We start from the raw sequence: 20,803 nt of genomic DNA, 5'->3' as shown, positions 1-20,803 counted from the left end.
CCAGAGTTCTTTCACATGTTCACTGTTTCTCTCAGAGGGTACAGTGAACAGCTGCCTCATTTTTATTTTATGTTTCCCTGGGACTCTGGTACTTGCCGTTGTGCAGATTGTATTCACATTGCCAAAAATGATACTGGCTGCCAAAACTCTGTCCTGCAGTTTTATTGTATTGTTTCATCAACATCATGTCAACAATGGCAATTCCCTGCACATCTGAAAGTATCTGCCTCTTCTTCCTGTGAGAGACAGCTTTTGGATCCTGCTGTAAAACATCAAACAATTGATACATTTCAAAATGGCAGTACAGGTAAAAATGTAAGCATACTGCTGTGTACGGTAATGTGATTCAGTTATCATTAAAGGATGCACGTCTCACCTGTTGTTTTTCTGGAAAATTCATACAATCGATGCAACTGTTGCAGATTTGGTTGCACCTCAAAGTGGCCTCTCTCAAAGAGAGACCATGGTTTACAGCATGGTCAGTGCTTGTGGCCCTTACCTCACTGGAGACCACCGCTCTTGGTCTTCCTCTCCTTTTCTGTCCTCCAGTGATTTTCCCTCTCTCCTCTTTCCCCATCAACCTGTCTTCCTTGACCCATGTTAGTAAATATTCTGCTAAGATTTTAAATATATGTCGACATGGCTGCTGTAGAAATCCATGAAACCTGCCATCACTCTGTTTTGAAAGAGTTTTTGAATGCATTTTATCTGTAAGCGCTGAAAAAGGATTCACAGTGTGGACCACGTGGACTTCTGATTCGCTGACTGTGACGAATTTTGACAGTGTGACAGTGTGACAGTGTGTTGATCAGTGTACATTAGTGACGGACATAGCCTATAAGATGAATCACTCACTTCTGATGTCAGAACTCACAACTGCAGTGTGTTGGTGTGTGTGTATACTCTTGTTTATCAGCTTACGGTCAGTCCAAGGATATCTCTCTGTCATTCATACACACACACACGCACAAACGGGTTGATTGTGTTGGGCTGAGCCCCATGAAGAGATTGATTGAATAGATTAGACGATGAATCAATGCTGGGCCAGACCTTCTTATCTCCTCCTCTTTGATAAAACGTGACAAGCTATGATTGGGTCAGCATGCAGATAATAGTATATGTGTGTGTATGTGTGTATGTGTCAGTGGCATGCTGTGACTTTTACAGATAGGCAAACACAGCTGGAGCCTTCTCAGAGTCATAACTCCTTCAGATCTGAACACAGAGGTGAAACACAAATGTCCATCCAGAATGAACCTCCAATAAAATCCTTGTAGCTTTTACAGTTTCTTGCTCTCATGATGGCTTTAGTTTTTTCTAGGTTCCCAAATAGGCCTGTACTTTAATGCTCTGATGTTCATATTAGCAAACACATTGTTGATTGCCTCCATTTTCACACAAAAGTCACACTGAATTTACTCTGAGTTGATTAAAAAAAACCAACATGAGTTCACAAAAAATGACTGTGACTATAATTATTACCCCACCTCCCCCCAGAGGAATACATCCAGTTCCCATGCGAGCAGGTTCTGTTTGGTGTCGTATGAGAAGGAGGAACCATGTAGACACAGTGAGGGAGGCCTTACTGCATCACTGTGTGTGTCTCTAGACTGTGAAGTAAAATCCTCCACTATACTGTACTTGCCAGAGTGTGAGCCCATGCTGTTCTGTACTCCAGTTTCATGCTGAGTTGCTGTTGTGTGTAGGATGTGTGACAGCGGTGAAGGCCTTTACACCTTCCAGACCAGAGAGGGAGAGCAGATCTACCAGAGGGTTCACTCCTCCACACTGGCCATTGCCGAGCACCACAAGAAGGTCCTGCTGGAGATGGAGAAAAACAGCAGGGTGAGAGCCTGGCTAATTTCAAGCTTTTATATTCAGGTTTATTGTTATTGTCCAGTGCAAGACAATGCAACTTGCAGGCTCATGTTCACTGTGTTGTCACTTGTTTTGGGGAAATTTGATTCTCTGCAAAATGTAATCTTGAAGAGAAAAATGTATCTTGTCTTAAAACTTAAATTATGTGTAATTTGGAAGGTGCTTACAGAGGTTGGTAATGGTAATTCATAATTACTATGGATGATGTACAGCACCAAAACAGCAAACTGAAAAAGTTATCATGTAGCTGCTGAATATAGTGAAATATCATCAGCCAAAAAGCCAGAGATTGTTTCTTTGGGAGTTGGTGGAGGCCAAACCTGAGCTAAAAGGGGAGTGAGTATTCATATTGCATTCATCAGGTGATGTTTGGAGTGGTCAACAATGACCCAACAGCGGTTTTTCATCTAAGGCCTGATTGGGCATGATTGGAAGGATTACCCTTCAATGCAGTGAAATGCTTTTGCTTTTTACAAGAACATAGTCAGCACACATGTTATTAGCAATTTGTAGTTCCTGGGAAGTATATGGTCTGACTGGGGGGTGAATATATTCTCAAATAAAGAAATGATACTGCAGTAATACTGTCCTTATTGTAACAGTGTAGGTAAATGATGACCTGGGTGGGTAATGTCACTGATGATGCAGCCCCCCCCCCCCCCTGCCATGAGTGACAACATTTCATCTAGCTGAGCAGCTTCATACCAATGAACCTAGAGGCCTGACTCTTACACTCCCTGTAATAACACAATCACAGAAATCTTTGTAGACTTTAATTGTGATGCCCTCTTCACATTACTGATCTACTAATGTACCCTTTTGTTAAATCACTGATGATGTGTATATTTGACTCCCAGTTGATGTCTAAGGGTTCAGAACCTGGCTCCTACCCCTGCACCCCCACTGCCATCCTGCCCCGATCTGCCTACTGGCACCACATCACCGGAAACCAGACCGGCATGGATCCTGGCACTGGTAGGCCACACACCAGCATTTAGACAATTTTTGTGGGGTTTTTTTTTCTCATGTAAGCATTATATTGTATCCCATAAATATAGTGAATGATCATGATGTGTGATTTCCCCACTCGTCCGTTGTTATTGTACCTGCACATAAAGTCCTAACTCCAAATACCAATATGTCTAGAGCTGAAGTTGTACAAAACAAATCAGAATAAATCCTTTTATGTAAGTTGTTTTATTCTTTCAGTTAATATAATTATTTTCTTCTGGTCGATTTAAATAGAGACTTATATACAACCTTTGAATGAAACTGAAGCAGACTTTGTACTTAGATTAATGGGTGATTCTTACCCATGATGTGATAATGAAAAAGGTCCTTTTGTTTCACCTGATTTTGTTTCAACTGTATCTGCTCCATCTTTAGGTGACGCTTCAGAAGACGACCTACTGTCCACTCGCCTGCCTCCTGAGCACCACGCCACGCTGCCCCTGGCAAACACACGTGCACAGTCCCAACTGCACATACACACACACTCCCCAACACACTACCCCACCTACCCTGGACAGTGACAAACATACACAACAAGATGTGGACGCTGAAAAGGATGCAGAAACACACATAGCCAGCATGCAGGCACACAGTTCACACACACTCTCCCTGGTTTTATTTGTATTACAGCCCAACATTACACCTCATAGGACATGTTGGTGGCGGGACGAGCACTGGCTGACCGGCCATCTTGAATGCAGAAAGCAGGAAGAAAAAACAGAATTCTGCTAAAGACTGCAAGGAGACTGGGCTTCCTTACATCACTGCAGCTCCCACAGTTCCACAGTCGACGGGGGATATTTGACGTTTCCCACACTCAGGCAGATTGGTATATACAGTATATCACCTGATGATCAAAGTAAGAACTGAAAGCTCTCAGTATGCTTTAAACCACCGAGGATATTTTGCATCTAAGCATCTAAGTATGCCCGTTCTGAATGGATACTCTCAAAGGCAGGGCGAAAAACTTTCATGCGTAGTTTGTGGGTAATTTTTCACCTGAATTTATACCACAGGTTTTTTTATTGAAATTATGATTTTACATAGTAGATGTCTGGCAGCATAAGATGCAACTGATAGTTTCACATATGAATATGAATATGAACATGAATATGCATTTTCAACCTCATTGGTGTCAAAACTAACGGTGGAGTCCCTATCTATTATTGGTAAAACTAGATTATCTTGGCAGATTTTCCTTATTTGAAGGCACCCACAAATTTCTTAGGAAGACATGTACACAGATGTCACTGTAGTGAATGTATAAATATAGCAATTTTTAAATCTGGTAACGCTTTATTACACAAGCCCAGAAATTTTGAATAATTAACTTGGTTCTTGTTAAAGGGAAAGTTGGAATTTCTTTGAAAGAAATGCATTTAAAGCCAAGTTATTTTTATAAGTTTTCATGTGTGACACCTAGTGCAACACAAAGACCAAAGGAGAGACTGTCTGAAAGTATGCATTGTTATCCTTGTTTGTGTCATTTACCTCATTAAGATATAGCAGGTTTTTCATCCCACCTTTGAACGTGGACATTCAGTATGGGTATAAACATTTTAACAGTGTATTTGATGACACATCATAGAAACTAGTTTGAAGCATATTAAGGCATTTACAGACAAACCTTGTTACCCAGCTATCTGGCTGTATTTGGTAGTTTTTTTTAGGGCAGAATCGATAAAATGCCAAATTTTACTCAAATTTCCAACATTTTTTTTTTTTGATTTGTGTATGCAGTAGGACTACCAATGCTGGATCTGATGGTCTGGCGTGAGTTTCTCACCCAGAGCGTTCGCAAGTGTCACATGGCTGCCAGTGGATTAACGTCAACAAGGCCCAGTGTGTTAAACACTGTGTGGACCATTGCTGCATGGTGCCTTAATAGCACCACATGGACTGTGCTATCATTGGAAATACACTGGCACCTAGAATTCACAAGTGGAAACTTTCCAGTGTACCAGTGCCAGCTGACACAGTTGTGTGAACATCACTTGATAATTTCACTGTTTGGCTGCATCTGGATCGATGCCTTTGATTTTACTGAGAACTGACGTGACTTTTCTGGATCAGTTTGCTGTGCCGAGGCTCTGAATCACTCTGAACTGTGAAATCAAACTGTGATCGGATTGATTTTTATGGATTGGCTCCTGTACTGAACTGGATCTTCACCCTTAGAACTTCTGACTTTCTCTGGGATGCATTGTCTTACTCCTCCCAGCAGCTACATGCTTCTGTTGAGCTGTATTTGTACAACCCTGTTATTTTCTTAGGTTATTCAGTGGTTAGAAGAGTGGCTTCAAGAGTTCAACAGATGTGGATTTTTGAAAACCCGTACTGATCATACATTACAACTGAACCTTCCCATAACTGATATTCAGTGTCTTTATATTTGACCTCTTCAGTGCAGTTTACTTACTAGATTGACAAACCCCTGATTAATGAAACGAGTAATTCTCCTTTGACACACTGGAGAAAAATAGGGAAACAGATTCAGAGTGCACAAACCTTCTAAAGGGCTGAGGTGGAAATGGAACAAGGGTATCTCTTCCTCCCACAGAGTTAGGCTTCATTTCTGCCCCAAAGTCACAACTGAGCAACACTAGCAGGGGCCCTACATGCGCACTGAAGGAGCCCAAAATTGTGTACATGATATGTGACATCAGGCCCAATTAAAACTCTACTTTAGTTGTCTACATAGAGTTTTCCTGTCAAGTGAGGAATTGTTAGCAGGGATTCAGATGGTTTTCCTTTCAGTTTTACCTCCAAACAATGTGGTTTAGATAACCTGGTTGAACTTCTGCCATGTCAGACAACCTGTCTGATCATCTAAACACTGGGTTTTTGCACTTTTACTGTATTCCGCTATACCATTCATTATTTTAGGTACAAGGAGAAAATGCTAAAACATTAAACATGTCTACAAGTATAAAAGTAAGACCCAGATGGTAAGAAACCAGAATTATCCCTCAGTAACGTCCTCATTCACAATGTCGTGTTGCATCTTTGAAGGTCAAAGTCTTCCCATAAAAGCAGTACTGATCAACTCTGCTATTGTTAAAGTGTATCATGATCAGGGGAGGGCACAGGACCAGATCTATGTCTGACCCTGGTATGGGTCAAACTCTAATACATATCTGCCAAAATTTCCTCGTGGCACTCCAGCATGAATGGTTCTTAGGGTAATTGTTTCCAAGTCTTACCATCATAACCTTAAACTTCCCTCCCACCTGCCCTGCTTCCCACCACTGGCCTTGGGATCACCCAAAGGTGTCTATTGTCTGACTATCTAAGTAGGCTGTCAATGAAGAAAGACACAAAGAAGATTATGTTGTCTTTACTCAAGACAGCCTGACTTTGCTACATACTGCCTTTGCCTTCTATTACACTTTGTTTGATAAAAGAAAAACTTTGCTGTTCTCTTGTTGGGACATTAGGGGTGAGGTAGGGGTGGGAGAGAGATTATTAGCATGCCAGGAAGAACAGGCTGCCAGAACAAGGAAGGTTGGATCACGTTTTTCTCTGCGGGGCTCATGGGAGATCATACCTTGATTTCTGCCTTTTGATTATGTTGTAAGACTGTTGATGTGACTGTGGAGATTTCATCACAGCTGTGTGACATCGGGGAACACCATGACCACCTTTACATTGTTAGGAAACACCTGGTATCTGGTATGTCTCTGGGTCTGATAAACTGTAGCTTGATCAATGCTGGAATCCTTGTGCAGCAACCTGCATTTCATGGTTTATGGTTTTTACATTATCTGAACATGACAGGGCTAAGCATTTTGTTGCCTGTTTACATGATGTAAGTTATGTGTTGTGTATAGATGTGTTTTTGTGTACTTTACATAATGTACGACCTGCGTTTGCTGCCCTCTTGAGAGAGTCTTGTACATAGTGCTATTTATTTCGCGTGTGTGTGTGTGTGAGAGAGAGAGAGCGAGAAAGAGTGTGATGTGAGGGATTATTGGAACATGTGTTGATTTAAAATGCAGTCACTCGGCGTGTTTTTGTACCTTGTAATGTTGAACAAGCAGATGGTAGCCTGTCCACACTTTGCCAGCGTGGCTCTTTACACATAAATCTGCACCTCAGTGAACAACAAGAACACATTCACCATCCTGTCTTCTGCACCGTCGCCTCTCACAGTGTGAATCTTTTTTGGCCTTAGATTAATCACAGTCACATCCTCTCTGTTCATGCCTGTTCCACGCTGCTGTTTTTTGTGTTTGTTTGTTTGTTTTGGAAAGAAACTCTAGCAGGAGGAATCCCTCAGAGGGGTGTTTCATAAAGAATGCTCAGAAAAGCAGGGCATTTCATGAAAAACCTGGCTCAGATGAGTGTGACAAACTGAACCAGTGTTAAGCTGTTCCATTAAGGCAACACAGAGCTAATGAAATCAAATGCTTCTGCATTACTTTGAAAGACAGACCTGAAACATCAAGCACAGACTGCATTACTTCACGCCAAATGTAAAGATGTGAGATTGTGTGATATTTGAAAGACAACTTTAATATACTACTTTACTTGGTTTCAACAAGTTACACAATAACATTCATATGGTGGAGGCACTGATTCAGATTGATTGTCTCTATAGTATTTTAATGTTAGTACTTTTGGGCGTGTGTTTCAATGGTTTAAGTGTTAATTTCACTAAAGCCATAGCACTGGGTCAAACATATTACCTTTGATTTAATTAAATAACAAAATATCCCAAAGCAAACCAACGCTAGAATCTAAGACTAAGAACACAGAGGTGCTTGGAGCTGTGTCAGTATGCTGTCACACAACAATGTTAGCAAGTTGATATTTAGCAGTTATTGTTTTCCGTTTGTTTTAGTGTGTTAACGTGCTAACACAGTTGAAGTAGTGGACAAATTCAGATTTTGATCTGATGATAGCTCGAGCAGACACAGATTACCACAGTTATGATATAAACATGAATGTCTACTAAATTTTAATGCAATCCCTGCAATGGTTGTAAAGATATTTCACCCACTAAGTTCAACCTATTAGAGGCACTAGAGAGGATCACCTCCCTCTCTGGGGACTATGACTATCTAAACCAAACTTTGTGCCAATTCATAGATTTAAAGCCATTTCTGTGAATGAGTGAAAATTTGACCTGTAGGTTGCGCTACATAAAAAGTCAGGATAACACTAAAGTCAATAACTTCTCTCATCTGGGGACCATGAATGTTTCACGGCAGTCCATCAAGTAGTTATTGAGATGTTTCAGACTGGACCAAAAGTGGTGGTCCAACCAATCCTCCCAGAGACAGAATTTTATGAAAATGTGCTGGATTCACTGAGCAGCTAGTGATGGTGCTTTGTGAAACACCCCTCTGGTCATATAAGTGACACAACAAAGTGCTAAGTGGCAGAGATGATTGATGGAGACAGGATGGGAAATGACAGCACTGACAGTTTTTCTCCAGCTTGGTTTGAAAGCACCAGATGGTTGTAGTGTGTTTTTGTGACTGTAGTGTAATCACAATGACAGTGTCAGCTCTCACCAATGGCTATGACCTCCCCTTAGCTTTGTAACTGATGACAAAAAGTTGTTTTCACCCATTTACACTGTCTACATCACATGCATGTTTTGGAGAAAAATAAAGTCTATTACTTAATTGTGTCAGTCTCCATTATGATGTCAATCCCTTATGAGGAATGTGCTTTTGCTAATGCTTTGCTTAGTAATGCATTGTAAATAATAAATACATTTGCACATACTGCATGTATAAGGTGCTGCATTAATAATAATCATCTCTTTTCTCCTGCCAGTACATTGGATTTGACACAAAACAATGATTATGAATTTAAAGCTGCAATAATCAATATTTTTATAGTAACAAAGAGCTAAAAGGGGGAATATTAACAAGTTTTGCTAACAAGTTTGCATCTAAAGTCAACAAACTTCTACTTGGATCAAGTTAGTTTCAAACTAAACCTGCCACTTAAACACTTTTAAAACTAAAGATACTCACTCAAGTATTGTTCTTAAGTACAACTTTAGGTAGTTGTTGCTTTACATCAGTATTTCAATGTTGTCCTACTTTATGCTTTTCATAAAACATATACATTTCAAGTTCATGTAGTAAGTACATTCATTTGACAGCCATAGTTACTAGTCTCTTGGCATTCTTAATTGAAAAACATATGATAAGCTTATAAAATACAATGTTTTGTCCACCAACAGATAAAAGAAAAATGTTCCCTTTAAAATTCTCTTTTTCAGATGGTTTTTATATAAACAACTATTCAAAACCCAAAAAGGCTAAATTCATCCAGTATTTGACAAGAAATCAAAGATTTGAAACGGACCTTTTGTTTTTCTTCTTTGTCCTCCCATAAATCATCTCAGGACCCCCCAGACTTATTTTGTGTACCTCTGGAGCTGGGGGTTTAACTAGCTAAAGATCAACCTTCGCCAGCTGTCACAGTAACATGATGTCTACGCACAGAGGCATCAGTATTAATACTAACCAGTCATAGGGGATGCTTTACTTCAGAACCAGCACTTGGACCTTCTGAGTTGCCACTGATGAGAGCCACTGATTGTCAAAACATTTATTCTGTTCACACATACAGCAGCTAAGCTGTGTCCAAGAACAGCAACAGGAGAAGAAGATTACAAGTTAAAATACTGAGGGGTCCTTGAGTCTGTACAACATATCTTGATGCATCATTGCCTACTCTGTAATACGCTTCCTCAAAACCACAGATGTCACAAGATGTAGGTTCCAGCAATGACGTTATTACACCGGTGGGAGGCAGTAATGCACTAAGGTTCCCTAGTCTGCCAGAAGCATAGAAGAAGGAGACGAAGAAGAAGAAGAAGCAGACGAAGAAGTAGACGAAGAAGTGTACAGTCCCTTGTACAGTCTATGGTACAGTCGTACAGTTAACTCCTCTGTTAAAGCGGCTAACACATATATAACTGTAGCCACAGTAAATATCTGGACCTGTACCAGTTATATCACATGTCATTAGCATTACCCGCCTGGTTTGTGTACGTGCTCACTGTTTTAGCCTCAGACCGTCAAGAAAATGGGAAGAAAGGTGACTCTCGCGACGTGCTCATTGAATCAGTGGGCTCTGGACTTTGAAGGCAACTTGGACAGAATACTGAAAAGTAAGTGGTGGGACTGTAACAACCGCTGTGTCTCTGAAACTCTGTCAGCTGTACATTAATACGCCACTGACAGTCAGCTAAAGCATTTGAATTGAAGTGTTAACAGACGTGCATGAATAATGGTTCAGTTGAGTTGTGTTACATTTTAAAAGGCTTTGCAGTTTGGAGGGTCACAACATGTAACATGACCTTTAGCTAAACACACGCAGAGATTCAGTACATTAGCACCGCCTCCGTTAGTGGTTTCTAGGTCTAGAAATATTACTCCATTACATTTATTTGACAGCAAGTTACACTTAAGATTTTTAAATGACCACCTTGTAAAATATGGCACATTATCATAAATAAAACTAAACAACAGATTTTTAAAATTGGTTCTTCTACGTAATAACTGTATACATTATATACTATATGCTAATCTTTATTGTTCCTGATGTTAGCATACAAGAAATCAACATAAATAATTGTTTTATATAATTTTATACAGTTTTGTACAAGTGAAGCTGTTTTGCTGTTTTCCATGCTTTTGATTTCTTCCAGCTGCCCTCTCTCTCCTTTGTGATTTGCATTGTGGGATAATACTGTGCATCACAATACACTCAAAATAAATACATTTTAAAGTTTTATAGCCTGCCTACTGACATTTTTCACTTCAGATTTACTTCAAACAGTGCACACAGATAAACTAAATGTGCCGCAAGTTACCTGCACAATATTTTACATTAGGCACAAAGTCATGCTGCTGAAAGCTTTTACCTGCCACACAGGAGGTCACTGTTTCAGGTCCCATTTGCGTGCATGTTTTGTGGACTGATGTGCTTCACTGTCCTCCATATTTTTGTTGCTTTCGTGTTATTAGCAGTTGTCCCCTTAGCCAGATGCTAAATTATCCATTATAACAACAGGAAAGCAAACAACATGGAAGAAGTAGAACAGGAGAAGGCAGGAGAACACAAAGAAATGAATATGAAGCAGCTGAAGAAGATGATGCATTTTCCAATAAAGTCATCAGTTCGCACAGCTGTTGCCAACACACTGATCACAGAGCCTGACAAATGTCTGCACATTTCCTTTAACGGCCATAACACACAGTAACAGAGTGAGCTTAAAGCCGGTGTTTATCCCTCACTGAATTTTGTAAAAATAAATGTCGCCATCTTTCAGCACTGCACCACATAAAATTCTCTGACCAAATCATTAGACATAATAGTAAATTCGGCCCTCTGAGCTCTGTTTTCTGCCTCCTGTGTCTCACTGATGATGTTGCTCAGAATCTCACCTATACAATGGATTAAAAGTCAAGATATGTCTGCTTTTGCTGCTTTGATACTTTGTTTTATCTGTGGCTCACAAGTCTGTGAGAATAATAATCCCATCTATGTGTTTCTCTGCAGGTATTGACATTGCTAAAAGTCATGGAGCCAAATACAGACTGGGCCCAGAGTTGGAGATATGGTATGATGGGAAAAGCATTGATTAGTTTCCAAGATGAGTACATCCTCACATTAAAATTTTATAGTATGGTTATCTGAATAGTCTTGGTCCAAAATACAATATAAGAGTTTAGATCTTCATCTTTACCTCTTTCACCTGCCATCTCTTTTCTAATTGAGTGCACTTTTGCAGCGGGTACGGCTGTGCAGACCACTTCTATGAGTCAGACACGTTGCTCCACAGCTTTCAGGTCCTAAGGAAGCTTCTGGAGTCTCCCATCACTGAGGATATCATCTGTGACGTGGGCATGTGTGTATCACCTTCAAACACTCAGACCAGTCTGTGGCAACAGTGGCAACATGTAGTGACAGCAGGAGATAAGTGATTATTTGAAAGTTTAGTTCATGTCAGAGGGCTTTAATATCCCAAAAAAATCATGAAAGGTGAGATTTAATTCAGAGTTAAAAATGTAAATCAGTCTCTATCTGTGGTGAGAATGGGATGACTGGTTTTCTGCTTTAGAGAACAGGGGAATCTCTTCACATTTGCAGCCCCCACTTCAGAATTTAAACTGATGGGACGAGTGTGTTTTTACCTAATGAATCTCACCTTGTACAGCTGTAAGTCCCATCTGGTAACTGTGTTGGATTCTGTTCCCCTCAGGCCCATCATGCATCATAATGTGCGCTACAACTGTAGGGTCCTGTTCCTCAACAGGTACGTCTGCACAGCAGTCCCCTCTCATAAATGACTTGCTGTATTTTTCTGTTTTATACATTCCTGCAAGCAGACAGGGCAGAATCTTTAAACATGTTCACTTAGAGCATACAGACAACTACAGATGGAAATGTCCTCTTTTCCTCGAGATTAAGATTTTAATCACTCAGTGTGTTTCTTTTCTTCCTGTAGAAAGATTCTGCTGATCAGACCTAAAATGCTGATGGCCAACAGTGGGAACTACAGAGAGATGCGTTGGTTCTCACCCTGGAATCAGTTAAGGTTGGCCATCTCTCAGAAATCACTCGTATTTGAAACCTATATGAAGCCCTTCTTATCACTATGTGTTTCTATCTTTATGAGGACACCCACTGATATACTAACTTTACAGTGGGGGACCAAAAGTTATGGTAAAATGTATTATATTTTATGTATTTTATATTATTTAATAAATATCTATTACTTTCATGTGTAAGGAATGTTTTACTTGATTTTGATTTGGGTTTTTTTTGTTTTTGTTTTTTTTTTTACATTTTTCTCTCTATTAACTGAACTACTTAAATCAGACAAGCCTGTTTTCAGTGAATGGGTTCTCCAGCAATTTCATCTGGTTGCTCTCTCAAGAAGTTGGAGGACTTGCAAGAGACAGATGGCTGAAATTTCTCCCACAGATGTTGAGAAATCCTGACATTTCCCATAATGCAGCTTGATTGCATTTGCCTGGTAAATGTTCTTTTACAGGCTGGTTTTCTATCTTCACGTAAGCAAACAACACAGGTGTTTTGGAGATGTTATACGTCTCTGTATTTTGGGTTTAGCATTAACACATCTGTCTTGAACCTGCCTCTGTCAACCAGTCAGTTTGGTTGAGGGACACACAACCTTTTGGGTTACACCTCACTTCCTTTATTTGATCGCTCCTCACCTGACCTGGAAATTTTTCCCACACACTCCTCAAGGATCAAGGAGGGATCTCTGAGGATGCACGAGACCAGCCATCACTGAAGTCTTTGAACAGATACATCATATTAGAAAACCGCTGGTGATTGGACACCGCAACTGATCAGACTGATCTGAAACCACATCACTGCAGTTTGAAAATGAAGTTTTGATTTTACCTGAATCTCCATCTGGTGATAAAAACAGATTAATACAAGTATTAATAAATGTGCAGATGTTTGACAAACAGTTCATTTTTAGGGGAAATTTACAGAGGGACTTGCGTGTCCTTATTGGACATGCACATACCTAAAAATACAAACTCCAAACTAGAAAAGGCTCTGTAGAGGTATTAAAGGATATCTGTTAAAACATTGAAGCATCTGTCACCAGGGTCATTTTTCAGACCTCTAGAACCAAAGAGTACCTCACTGGTTTTACAGGCAGAGTCGATCCCCACATGATGTGCGGGGAGCTCATTTTGATGTGTATTCCGAGCAGAGTGGTGCTTTAAAAGAACACTGATATTTTGGGGATATAAACTCATGGTCAGAAGAGAAGGTCGAGATCAGTGTCATGTGGTTGTGTCCAGAACAGAGACACAGTAAGTTAAGCTTAGCACAGCACAAAGACTGGAAGCAATGGGACACCATGCTGAAAAAACAGTTTTAAAGCTGTTTTATTTACATGATGTGACTTGTTAACTAACTTTTTAGGTGAAATCTCCTCATCATCGTAGTTTTTGAGCGAAGCTACTTTTCTTTTATCACTTGTGTGATATTGTTTCACTTTCAGAAACTGTATGTTTGGTAGTAAAAGTAACTGTCTTTTTGTTTGTTTCCTCAAGGAAGGTGGAGGAATATTTCCTGCCCAGAATGATCCAGGAGGTAACAAGGCAGGTAAACAATCTTGACATCACCTGTGTTGGGGCGAAGACTTTATTTATTTTCCACAGTACAGATAGGGCGCCATTGTTTTTAATTCCCATTGTTTTCTTGTGTGTGTGTGTGTGTGTTCATCAGGATACAGTCCCATTCGGTGACTGTGTGCTGTCCACAAAGGACACCTGTATTGGCAGTGAGATATGCGCAGAGCTCTGGAGCCCCAGAAGGTAGAGCAGCACAGGACTGCATGGGTACAATTTGCGGTTTTCTGTGTTTTCTAACTCCAGAGGACTGAATGCTGTCTCTTTTGCTAAGCCCTCATATTGAGATGGGCCTGGATGGGGTTGAAATCTTCACTAATTCATCTGCGAGCCACCACGAACTCCGCAAAGCTGACCAAAGAGTCAACCTCATCAAATCAGCCACCACCAAGGTACACTGTTACGTGTTCACGTAAAAGCAGTAGTTGGTAAAGATGCATTTCACAAGGTCTCAAATACACTTAGAAAAAAAATGGCAATTTCATATATTTCCTGATGTGGTCCAGTTCACTTTATGTTTTTTGTTACCCATCTGGTCAAACACAGGGAATGCAAAGCAGAGCGCACCAGAGGGCAGTGTTGTACCACTGACGGAAAGTAAACTCAGTGCTGCTCTCAGTGAATTGTTGGTGTTGTTCCAGAGTGGAGGTATCTACCTGTACGCCAACCAGAGGGGCTGCGATGGAGACCGCGTTTACTACGACGGCTGTGCCATGGTGGCCATCAACGGAGACATGGTGGCACAGGGAGCACAGTTTTCCCTTAATGATGTGGTACGTATGGACATGAAAAGACCCCAAACCCAGCTCAGAAGGTACCTGCACATTAGTCTGTGTGTAGTTGGTAGATAGTTGATCTCTGTGTGTGTGTGCGCGTGTGTGTGTTGTAGGAGGTGATTACAGCCACCGTTGACCTTGAGGATGTGCGTAGCTACAGAGGAGAACTATGCCAGCCACACATGGTGAGACCGTGCCACCCTCCAGCCTTTGTAATAACCTGTGAACCTGCATAATCTCCTCTGCACTGCAGCTGGATGTGTAATATACACACACAGTTCACTGGCCTCATGTTAATACATGATATGATGTGTTTTCACCCTGCTGACCCCAGGTTGCCCAAAAAAAAATCAGTTAGTGAACTAAAGTTAACAATTGAATGAATTAACGTTTATATTAAGGTTTATTTTCCTAACCTTCTTTCATGTTTTAGTTGGTTCTCTTAAACAGTCACACTTAGCTCAGTTACAAGTGACAGATGAGAAGAGATTTTTGCAGCAGAAAGCACTTTTCTCCGTTTCCCCATCACTGATAGTTTTGCCTTTTTCACGTGCGTAAGTATCACGTTGTCTGTGTGTTTCCTCTTACTGTCAAACTTGCTGTTCTGCTGTAGGAAAGTGAACCCAAAGCTTGCCACAGGGTCAAAGTTGACTTCTCTTTATCCACTGGTGATGATCTCTACCTCCCTACCCACCAACCAATAACATGGCACTTTCATACACCAGAGGAAGAGATCAGGTACAAAATACATTTCATTTGGTACAAAACACATATTTTACCTAGAAAAACTCCACTGAAAAGGGGTTGACACCTTTGTTGTTCAGTCTAGGGCCGGCCTGCTGGCTGTGGGACTACCTGAGGAGAAGTGGACAGGTGAGGAGGAACACACACACACACACACACACACACACTGAAAACAATTCTGCTGTACTCCATGAAATTATGGGTGTAATTAGATTCTGACACGATGAACTCACTTTTGGTGTTGGTGATGGTTTTCGGTTTGTGGTCCAGGCTGGTTTTCTGTTGCCTCTGAGTGGAGGCGTCGACAGCTCCTCCACTGCCTGTATTGTCCACTCTATGTGTGCGCTGCTCTGCCAGGCTGTAGAGGACGGCAGTGAGTATGATTCACTATGTTTTCCTTTTAAATACACAGATTCACAGCCACACCTTGACACATTCTGAGAGTCCCAGATACTCACTAGAGCACCAAATGTGGTGAAGTAATCCTTCACAAATGTGTTTCCTCCTGTTGATAATAATAATAATGATGCATGTTAGAAACTGTGAGTGTGGTAAAGAAGCAGGACAGACAGCAGGACGGGTTGAGTTATAACTGCTCCAGCGTCATTCTCTGAGTTTCTAGCCCTGGATCTTGGTTTCATGTGGTCTGCCTCACTCTGTCTGTTCACTTTAACAGAACAGGAGTTTACTTTTGTACTTTTCTCTTCCTCCCTCCTCCCTCCTCTCTTCCCTTTATCTTTCTCTCTTTCCATTTGTCAGACAGCCAGGTACTGGAGGATATTCGCAGGGTGGTTGGTGATGACTCTTATTGTCCCCAACATGTAAAGGAGCTGTGTGGTCGCATCTTCACCACCTGCTACATGGCCAGCAAAAACTCCTCAGAGGATACATGCAGCAGGGCCAAGGACCTGGCCAATCAGATCGGCAGGTAGGCAGGGTTCAGCTTGAACTTCAGCTTTATTTTTAGGAGATTGTACATTTCTACGAGAAAATTGAAATTTTCAAATGACAATAATCCTGAAAATGTTGTTTTCACCTTTTGTCATGTATCTCTTGCCTTGCAGCACACACATGAATATAAACATAGACATGGCCGTGAAAGGCATTCTGGGTATCTTCTCGGCAGTTACGGGGAAGTGGCCTCAGTTTCGTGCCAACGGAGGAAGCCACAGAGAAAACCTGGCTCTGCAGAACGTCCAGGTCAGACTCGGACTCCCTCCCACCCTCTTCTTTCCTGTTTGCTCTTGGTCTGTGTCATCACAGCGTTTTTAACTTCACAGCCATGTTCTGACAGTTTAACCACAGTCTTCACACTGATGCTTCAGTAACACAAGTGTGAGCAGTTTCTACTTTTTATCAGCACCACAGATGCTTTTATACTCACTTCCTGTACGTGCGTGCCTGCATGTGTGTTCCCAGGCTCGGGTCAGGATGGTCCTGGCCTACCTATTTGCCCAGCTGAGTCTGTGGGCCAGGGGCAGGCCAGGTGGATTGTTGGTGCTGGGCTCAGCCAACGTAGATGAGAGGTATTACTGGAGCTATTACCTCACCACAGATGTGTCTGTGATATTTCTTTCTAAAATAAATCCTACTACTGCTGCTGTTTCATAGGAAACCCAGCCTCCATGAGACTCTGTGAGGCCTCTTCACACTGAGATTTTGGGGTGTTTGACATGAAAGTTTACAGTCATGGTAGAAACACGGTGAAATTCCGGGTCCTCGGTCCACTGATGGTGGACTGCATCAGAATTCTAGTAAAATCAGAAATTTAGGACCATATTCTTCCAGTGTGACAGATAAATCTTCTTTTTCTTCAGACGGCCCACATTTTTGTGAGAATAGTAGCAGCCTGACCTTTCTCCCACTAACCCACTCTTCATTCTCAGTCTGACAGGGTATTTCACCAAGTATGACTGCTCCAGTGCTGACATCAACCCCATAGGAGGCATCAGCAAGACAGACCTGAAGAGCTTCCTGCTCTACTGTGTTGAGCAGTTCCAGCTCACAGCTCTGAGAGGGTAAGGACAGTGTTTGGTAACATACTTGTTTACTACTGAGAATGAAAAGGCTGAGGCAGAAATTAGTTCCGGTATTTTACCCTCGTGTGTTTAGGTCTTTTTTTGTTTTGTTAAAACTTTTCCTGCAGAATCCTGGCTGCTCCACCCACGGCTGAACTGGAGCCACTCACAGACGGACAGGTGTCGCAGACAGATGAGGTAAGATGCTGTGAAAAGGCCCAAGCAAGCCGCCTTCCAGCTATAGCTTGGTGAGCGGCTATTACTCTTATGATTATTAGGATTAATAAGATTTTTCTTTTTTACATAAACCTAACTTACTGCACATCAGTTTAAAAGTTAAAAAGAAAAAAAAAAACACATTTTTACTAGTTGCTGATTCAGTTTTGTGAGTGGAAGGAAATGTTGTCTGAACTGCAACACTGACACTTAAGCACCAGTTGGATGGGAGTAATAACAGGACAGGTTAGGGAGGTTGATGAAATATTTGTCCATGTCCTCTGTGATTACACACACTGCTTCAATCAGCCTCGGTACAGTACAGGAGGAGTTACTGCTCTGACATTATCAGAGCCTCGGTAGGAGCATGTTTCCCTTTGCCTTTCCAGAAGCTAAAACAATCATTAGTATAACAAAAGTAACAGGGAGCTGGCGTCAGTGAAAAACCAGGAAAAGTTTAAAACCACTGACTGGCACATGTGATATTAAAACCACTTCAGTTCTCCTCCAAAAATATATCCCTTCCACCTCTCTCTAACCACCGCCACCACTCCTCCCTCCTTAGGCAGACATGGGGATGACCTACCCAGAATTATCAGTGATGGGGCGTCTGAGGAAGATCTCCAAGTGTGGGCCCTTCAGTATGTTCTGTAAACTCATCCACATGTGGAAGGATGTTCTCTCACCCACAGAGGTCAGTCGGACCCCCTCACACTGTTTTCTACATGTCCTCTGCTATGGGAGCGTGTAAAACCAGATGTTGAATAACATTATTTTCCCTGGTTACAACATGAGTTCACCGTTAAAGAATGAAGAAGTAATGATTTTTTTTTATCTAAAAATTCTCAGTAATAACAGTGTGTTGTCATCTCTGATCAGGTGGCTCACAAGGTGAAGCACTTCTTCAGGATGTACTCAGTGAACCGCCACAAGATGACCACTGTGACGCCGTCTTACCACGCTGAGAGCTACAGCCCCGATGACAACCGCTTTGACCTCCGACCTTTCCTCTATAACACACGCTGGACCTGGCAGTTCAGGTGCATCGACAACCAGGTAGCTCATGTTACAGTGGTTGGCTTGACAGAAAACTAAAAGTAAAGTCTGAGAAAAAGGCAATGATGTAGACATAAAGGAATAAACAATGAATAATTGTGGTTAAATGACACGATGTAGGCTAAATAAACAGATTTAATAAGCTGTTTTCTTTATTCCCTCCCACAGGTGTCTCAGGTGGCAGCAAACGCCCCAAAGCACTGACACCCTGAGGTTTGCAGAGTCCAGTGAAAGTCCATCAGAAGTGGGACAGATCAGAAAGATCAGTTATCATTTGGTGATTTTCTGCAGCTCAGTAAAACCAAATACTCTTGTCATGTCTGTGACAGCTGACTACATGTTGATTACATTCCCAGTCACGAGTCTTTCCTTATGTGAAATGCAGAACTACAGCCATTTGTGGGGAAACACGCGACAGATTTAATGATCTCTTATTTATCCTGCATGTGATATAGTGAATATATATGCACAACAGCATTAACAACAGTTCAGAAAAGCTTTAAATCATGTCTTTGCCCCTAATTTGAACTTTAGTGACATGACAGTATATCAAAACCACAGTTGTATATTTAACTGCATGTTGCACAGCTGCAAAAAGGAGATTTCCTTTTTGTTTATGGCCATGTCAGCAGCTTTCTCTGGCTGTATTCACGTCACTGGTTCTCTGAACTAAATACTTGAATTCTGACTTGATCACAATGAACATGTTAACATGTTAATGTTATGATCTTGTTAGTTTAGTGTGAAATTTACTTCTAAACACAAAGTAGAGCTGAGGCTGATGGTGATGTCATCTTTGAGAAATGTTGGAGAAATTAAACTGCAGCATCAGAGGTTCATCCTGAGGGGAGCACGAACGTCTGAAACAGTTTTCATAATCACTCACTCTGTCCATACCAACCCTTCTGTAGTCGCTTTCAATGTACATTAAAGAATGTGAATCTTGTATTAAGTTAGCTTTGAAAAAATGTTGACACATACTGTTACTGAATTACCCTTGGGTAAAACATAACATCTAATTAAAAATCTAATTCCCTTAAAATGTCTTAAATTCTGTGTGAATGTGAGATGAAAATATGGGTGTGTTTAATATGGGTTATGTGTGGACCTTTAAGACTGAATCCTCTAAACCCCTTTCTGCCTACATGGAGAACCAAGCTGATCCTTACATGTTGTAAATGCGAAAAGTCCAGCACTGTATGTGTTTTTTGGGTTAAGGTGATTAACATTTCCTCTCTATGGATACACACACTTCACTGTTGACTCGACAAATATGCAGCTTCAGTATGACTTCTCACACAGTCCCCGGTTACAATGTCAGGTAGATGTTTGTTTCATTTGTTGAAGATTGTTCAGGAAGGCTTCAAGGTACTGTATTACCATGTCAGATTACATGGACCCTCTCGTGTCCATGTCCTGGTTTTTGTCTGCATGCGTTTTACCTGTGTTTAAAACTTTCCTTTAAAGCTGCATCAACCCAAAACACAAGAAAAACAACAGCGGCCTATAAAGATTCCCAAATCTTTAGTGATAACCTTTAAACTTTAACAGTTTAAGGTTGTACTAAAAATGTTGTTGCACTATTTATACACACAAATACACCATGAAAATGTAGGAAATAGAACTATTACACAGTTTATTAACATTTTGAATAAAATGTCTCATATAAGACATTTCTCCAGCCTGTAGACATGAACGTGACACTGTTAGCGTGACTCAACGTGACCTGTGTGAGTAAATGTATGTTAATATTAATGAATTCATAAAACATGCGAAGCAGATTCACTGATGAATAGATGGACCCCAGAGGGTTATAACACTGTCACAGACCTTTACTCCAGTGACTGTCACTCTGAGGTAATTGGATTACACACTCTGGCATTTGGAGTAAAAATGTTATTAGTCAGTGAGACAGTGTATGGGAGGGCTTTGGAGGGGTAGAGAGTGACGG

At 41.1% G+C, this 20,803-nt stretch overlaps 2 protein-coding genes across 3 annotated transcripts in view; both read left to right on the top strand.

Annotated features, from left to right (window-relative positions):
* The window catches only part of dok4 (docking protein 4), a 55,502-nt gene extending 46,893 nt beyond the window's left edge, over positions 1–8,609 (top strand). The window contains exons 7-10 of one of the 2 annotated variants that reach the window (XR_005893932.1): positions 1,707–1,845; positions 2,736–2,853; positions 3,265–3,748; positions 4,630–8,606. Coding sequence is in view for 1 of the 2 variants with exons in the window: in XM_041035396.1 (XP_040891330.1) it covers positions 1,707–1,845; positions 2,736–2,853; positions 3,265–3,410 (403 nt within the window). In the remaining variant the exon portion in view is untranslated. Of the gene's footprint in view, positions 1–1,706; positions 1,846–2,735; positions 2,854–3,264 lie in introns of both variants that reach the window. The other variant, XM_041035396.1, reaches the window with a different exon arrangement.
* A 1,144-nt stretch (positions 8,610–9,753) lies between these two features.
* nadsyn1 (NAD synthetase 1) lies at positions 9,754–19,882 on the top strand. The gene is made up of 21 exons (XM_041048289.1): positions 9,754–10,027; positions 11,422–11,482; positions 11,654–11,770; positions 12,125–12,178; positions 12,371–12,460; positions 13,965–14,016; positions 14,140–14,228; positions 14,317–14,434; positions 14,684–14,815; positions 14,932–15,003; positions 15,432–15,556; positions 15,643–15,691; positions 15,833–15,935; positions 16,322–16,490; positions 16,627–16,762; positions 16,982–17,088; positions 17,449–17,580; positions 17,709–17,778; positions 18,362–18,490; positions 18,676–18,852; positions 19,021–19,882. Exons 1-21 carry the CDS (start codon positions 9,943–9,945, stop codon positions 19,054–19,056), a joined length of 2,103 nt encoding a protein of 700 aa, XP_040904223.1. The 5' UTR covers positions 9,754–9,942; the 3' UTR covers positions 19,057–19,882.
* Positions 19,883–20,803: the final 921 nt, after the last annotated feature.

The sequence above is a fragment of the Toxotes jaculatrix genome, chromosome 1 (genome assembly GCF_017976425.1).
Source record: "Toxotes jaculatrix isolate fToxJac2 chromosome 1, fToxJac2.pri, whole genome shotgun sequence".
Taxonomy (NCBI): Eukaryota; Metazoa; Chordata; class Actinopteri; family Toxotidae; genus Toxotes; species Toxotes jaculatrix.
Note: the sequence above shows the minus strand (reverse complement) of the source record. Positions and strands in the feature narration are given on the sequence as shown.

Excerpts from the sequence above, each read along its gene's own strand:
- nadsyn1 (XM_041048289.1), top strand. The coding sequence starts at position 9,943 with ATGGGAAGAAAGGTGACTCTCGCGACGTGCTCATTGAATCAGTGGGCT. Across the intron at positions 14,435-14,683 it reads TCAAATCAGCCACCACCAAG|AGTGGAGGTATCTACCTGTA; the intron begins GTACACTGTTAC and ends GTGTTGTTCCAG. Across the intron at positions 16,491-16,626 it reads CTGGCCAATCAGATCGGCAG|CACACACATGAATATAAACA; the intron begins GTAGGCAGGGTT and ends CTTGCCTTGCAG.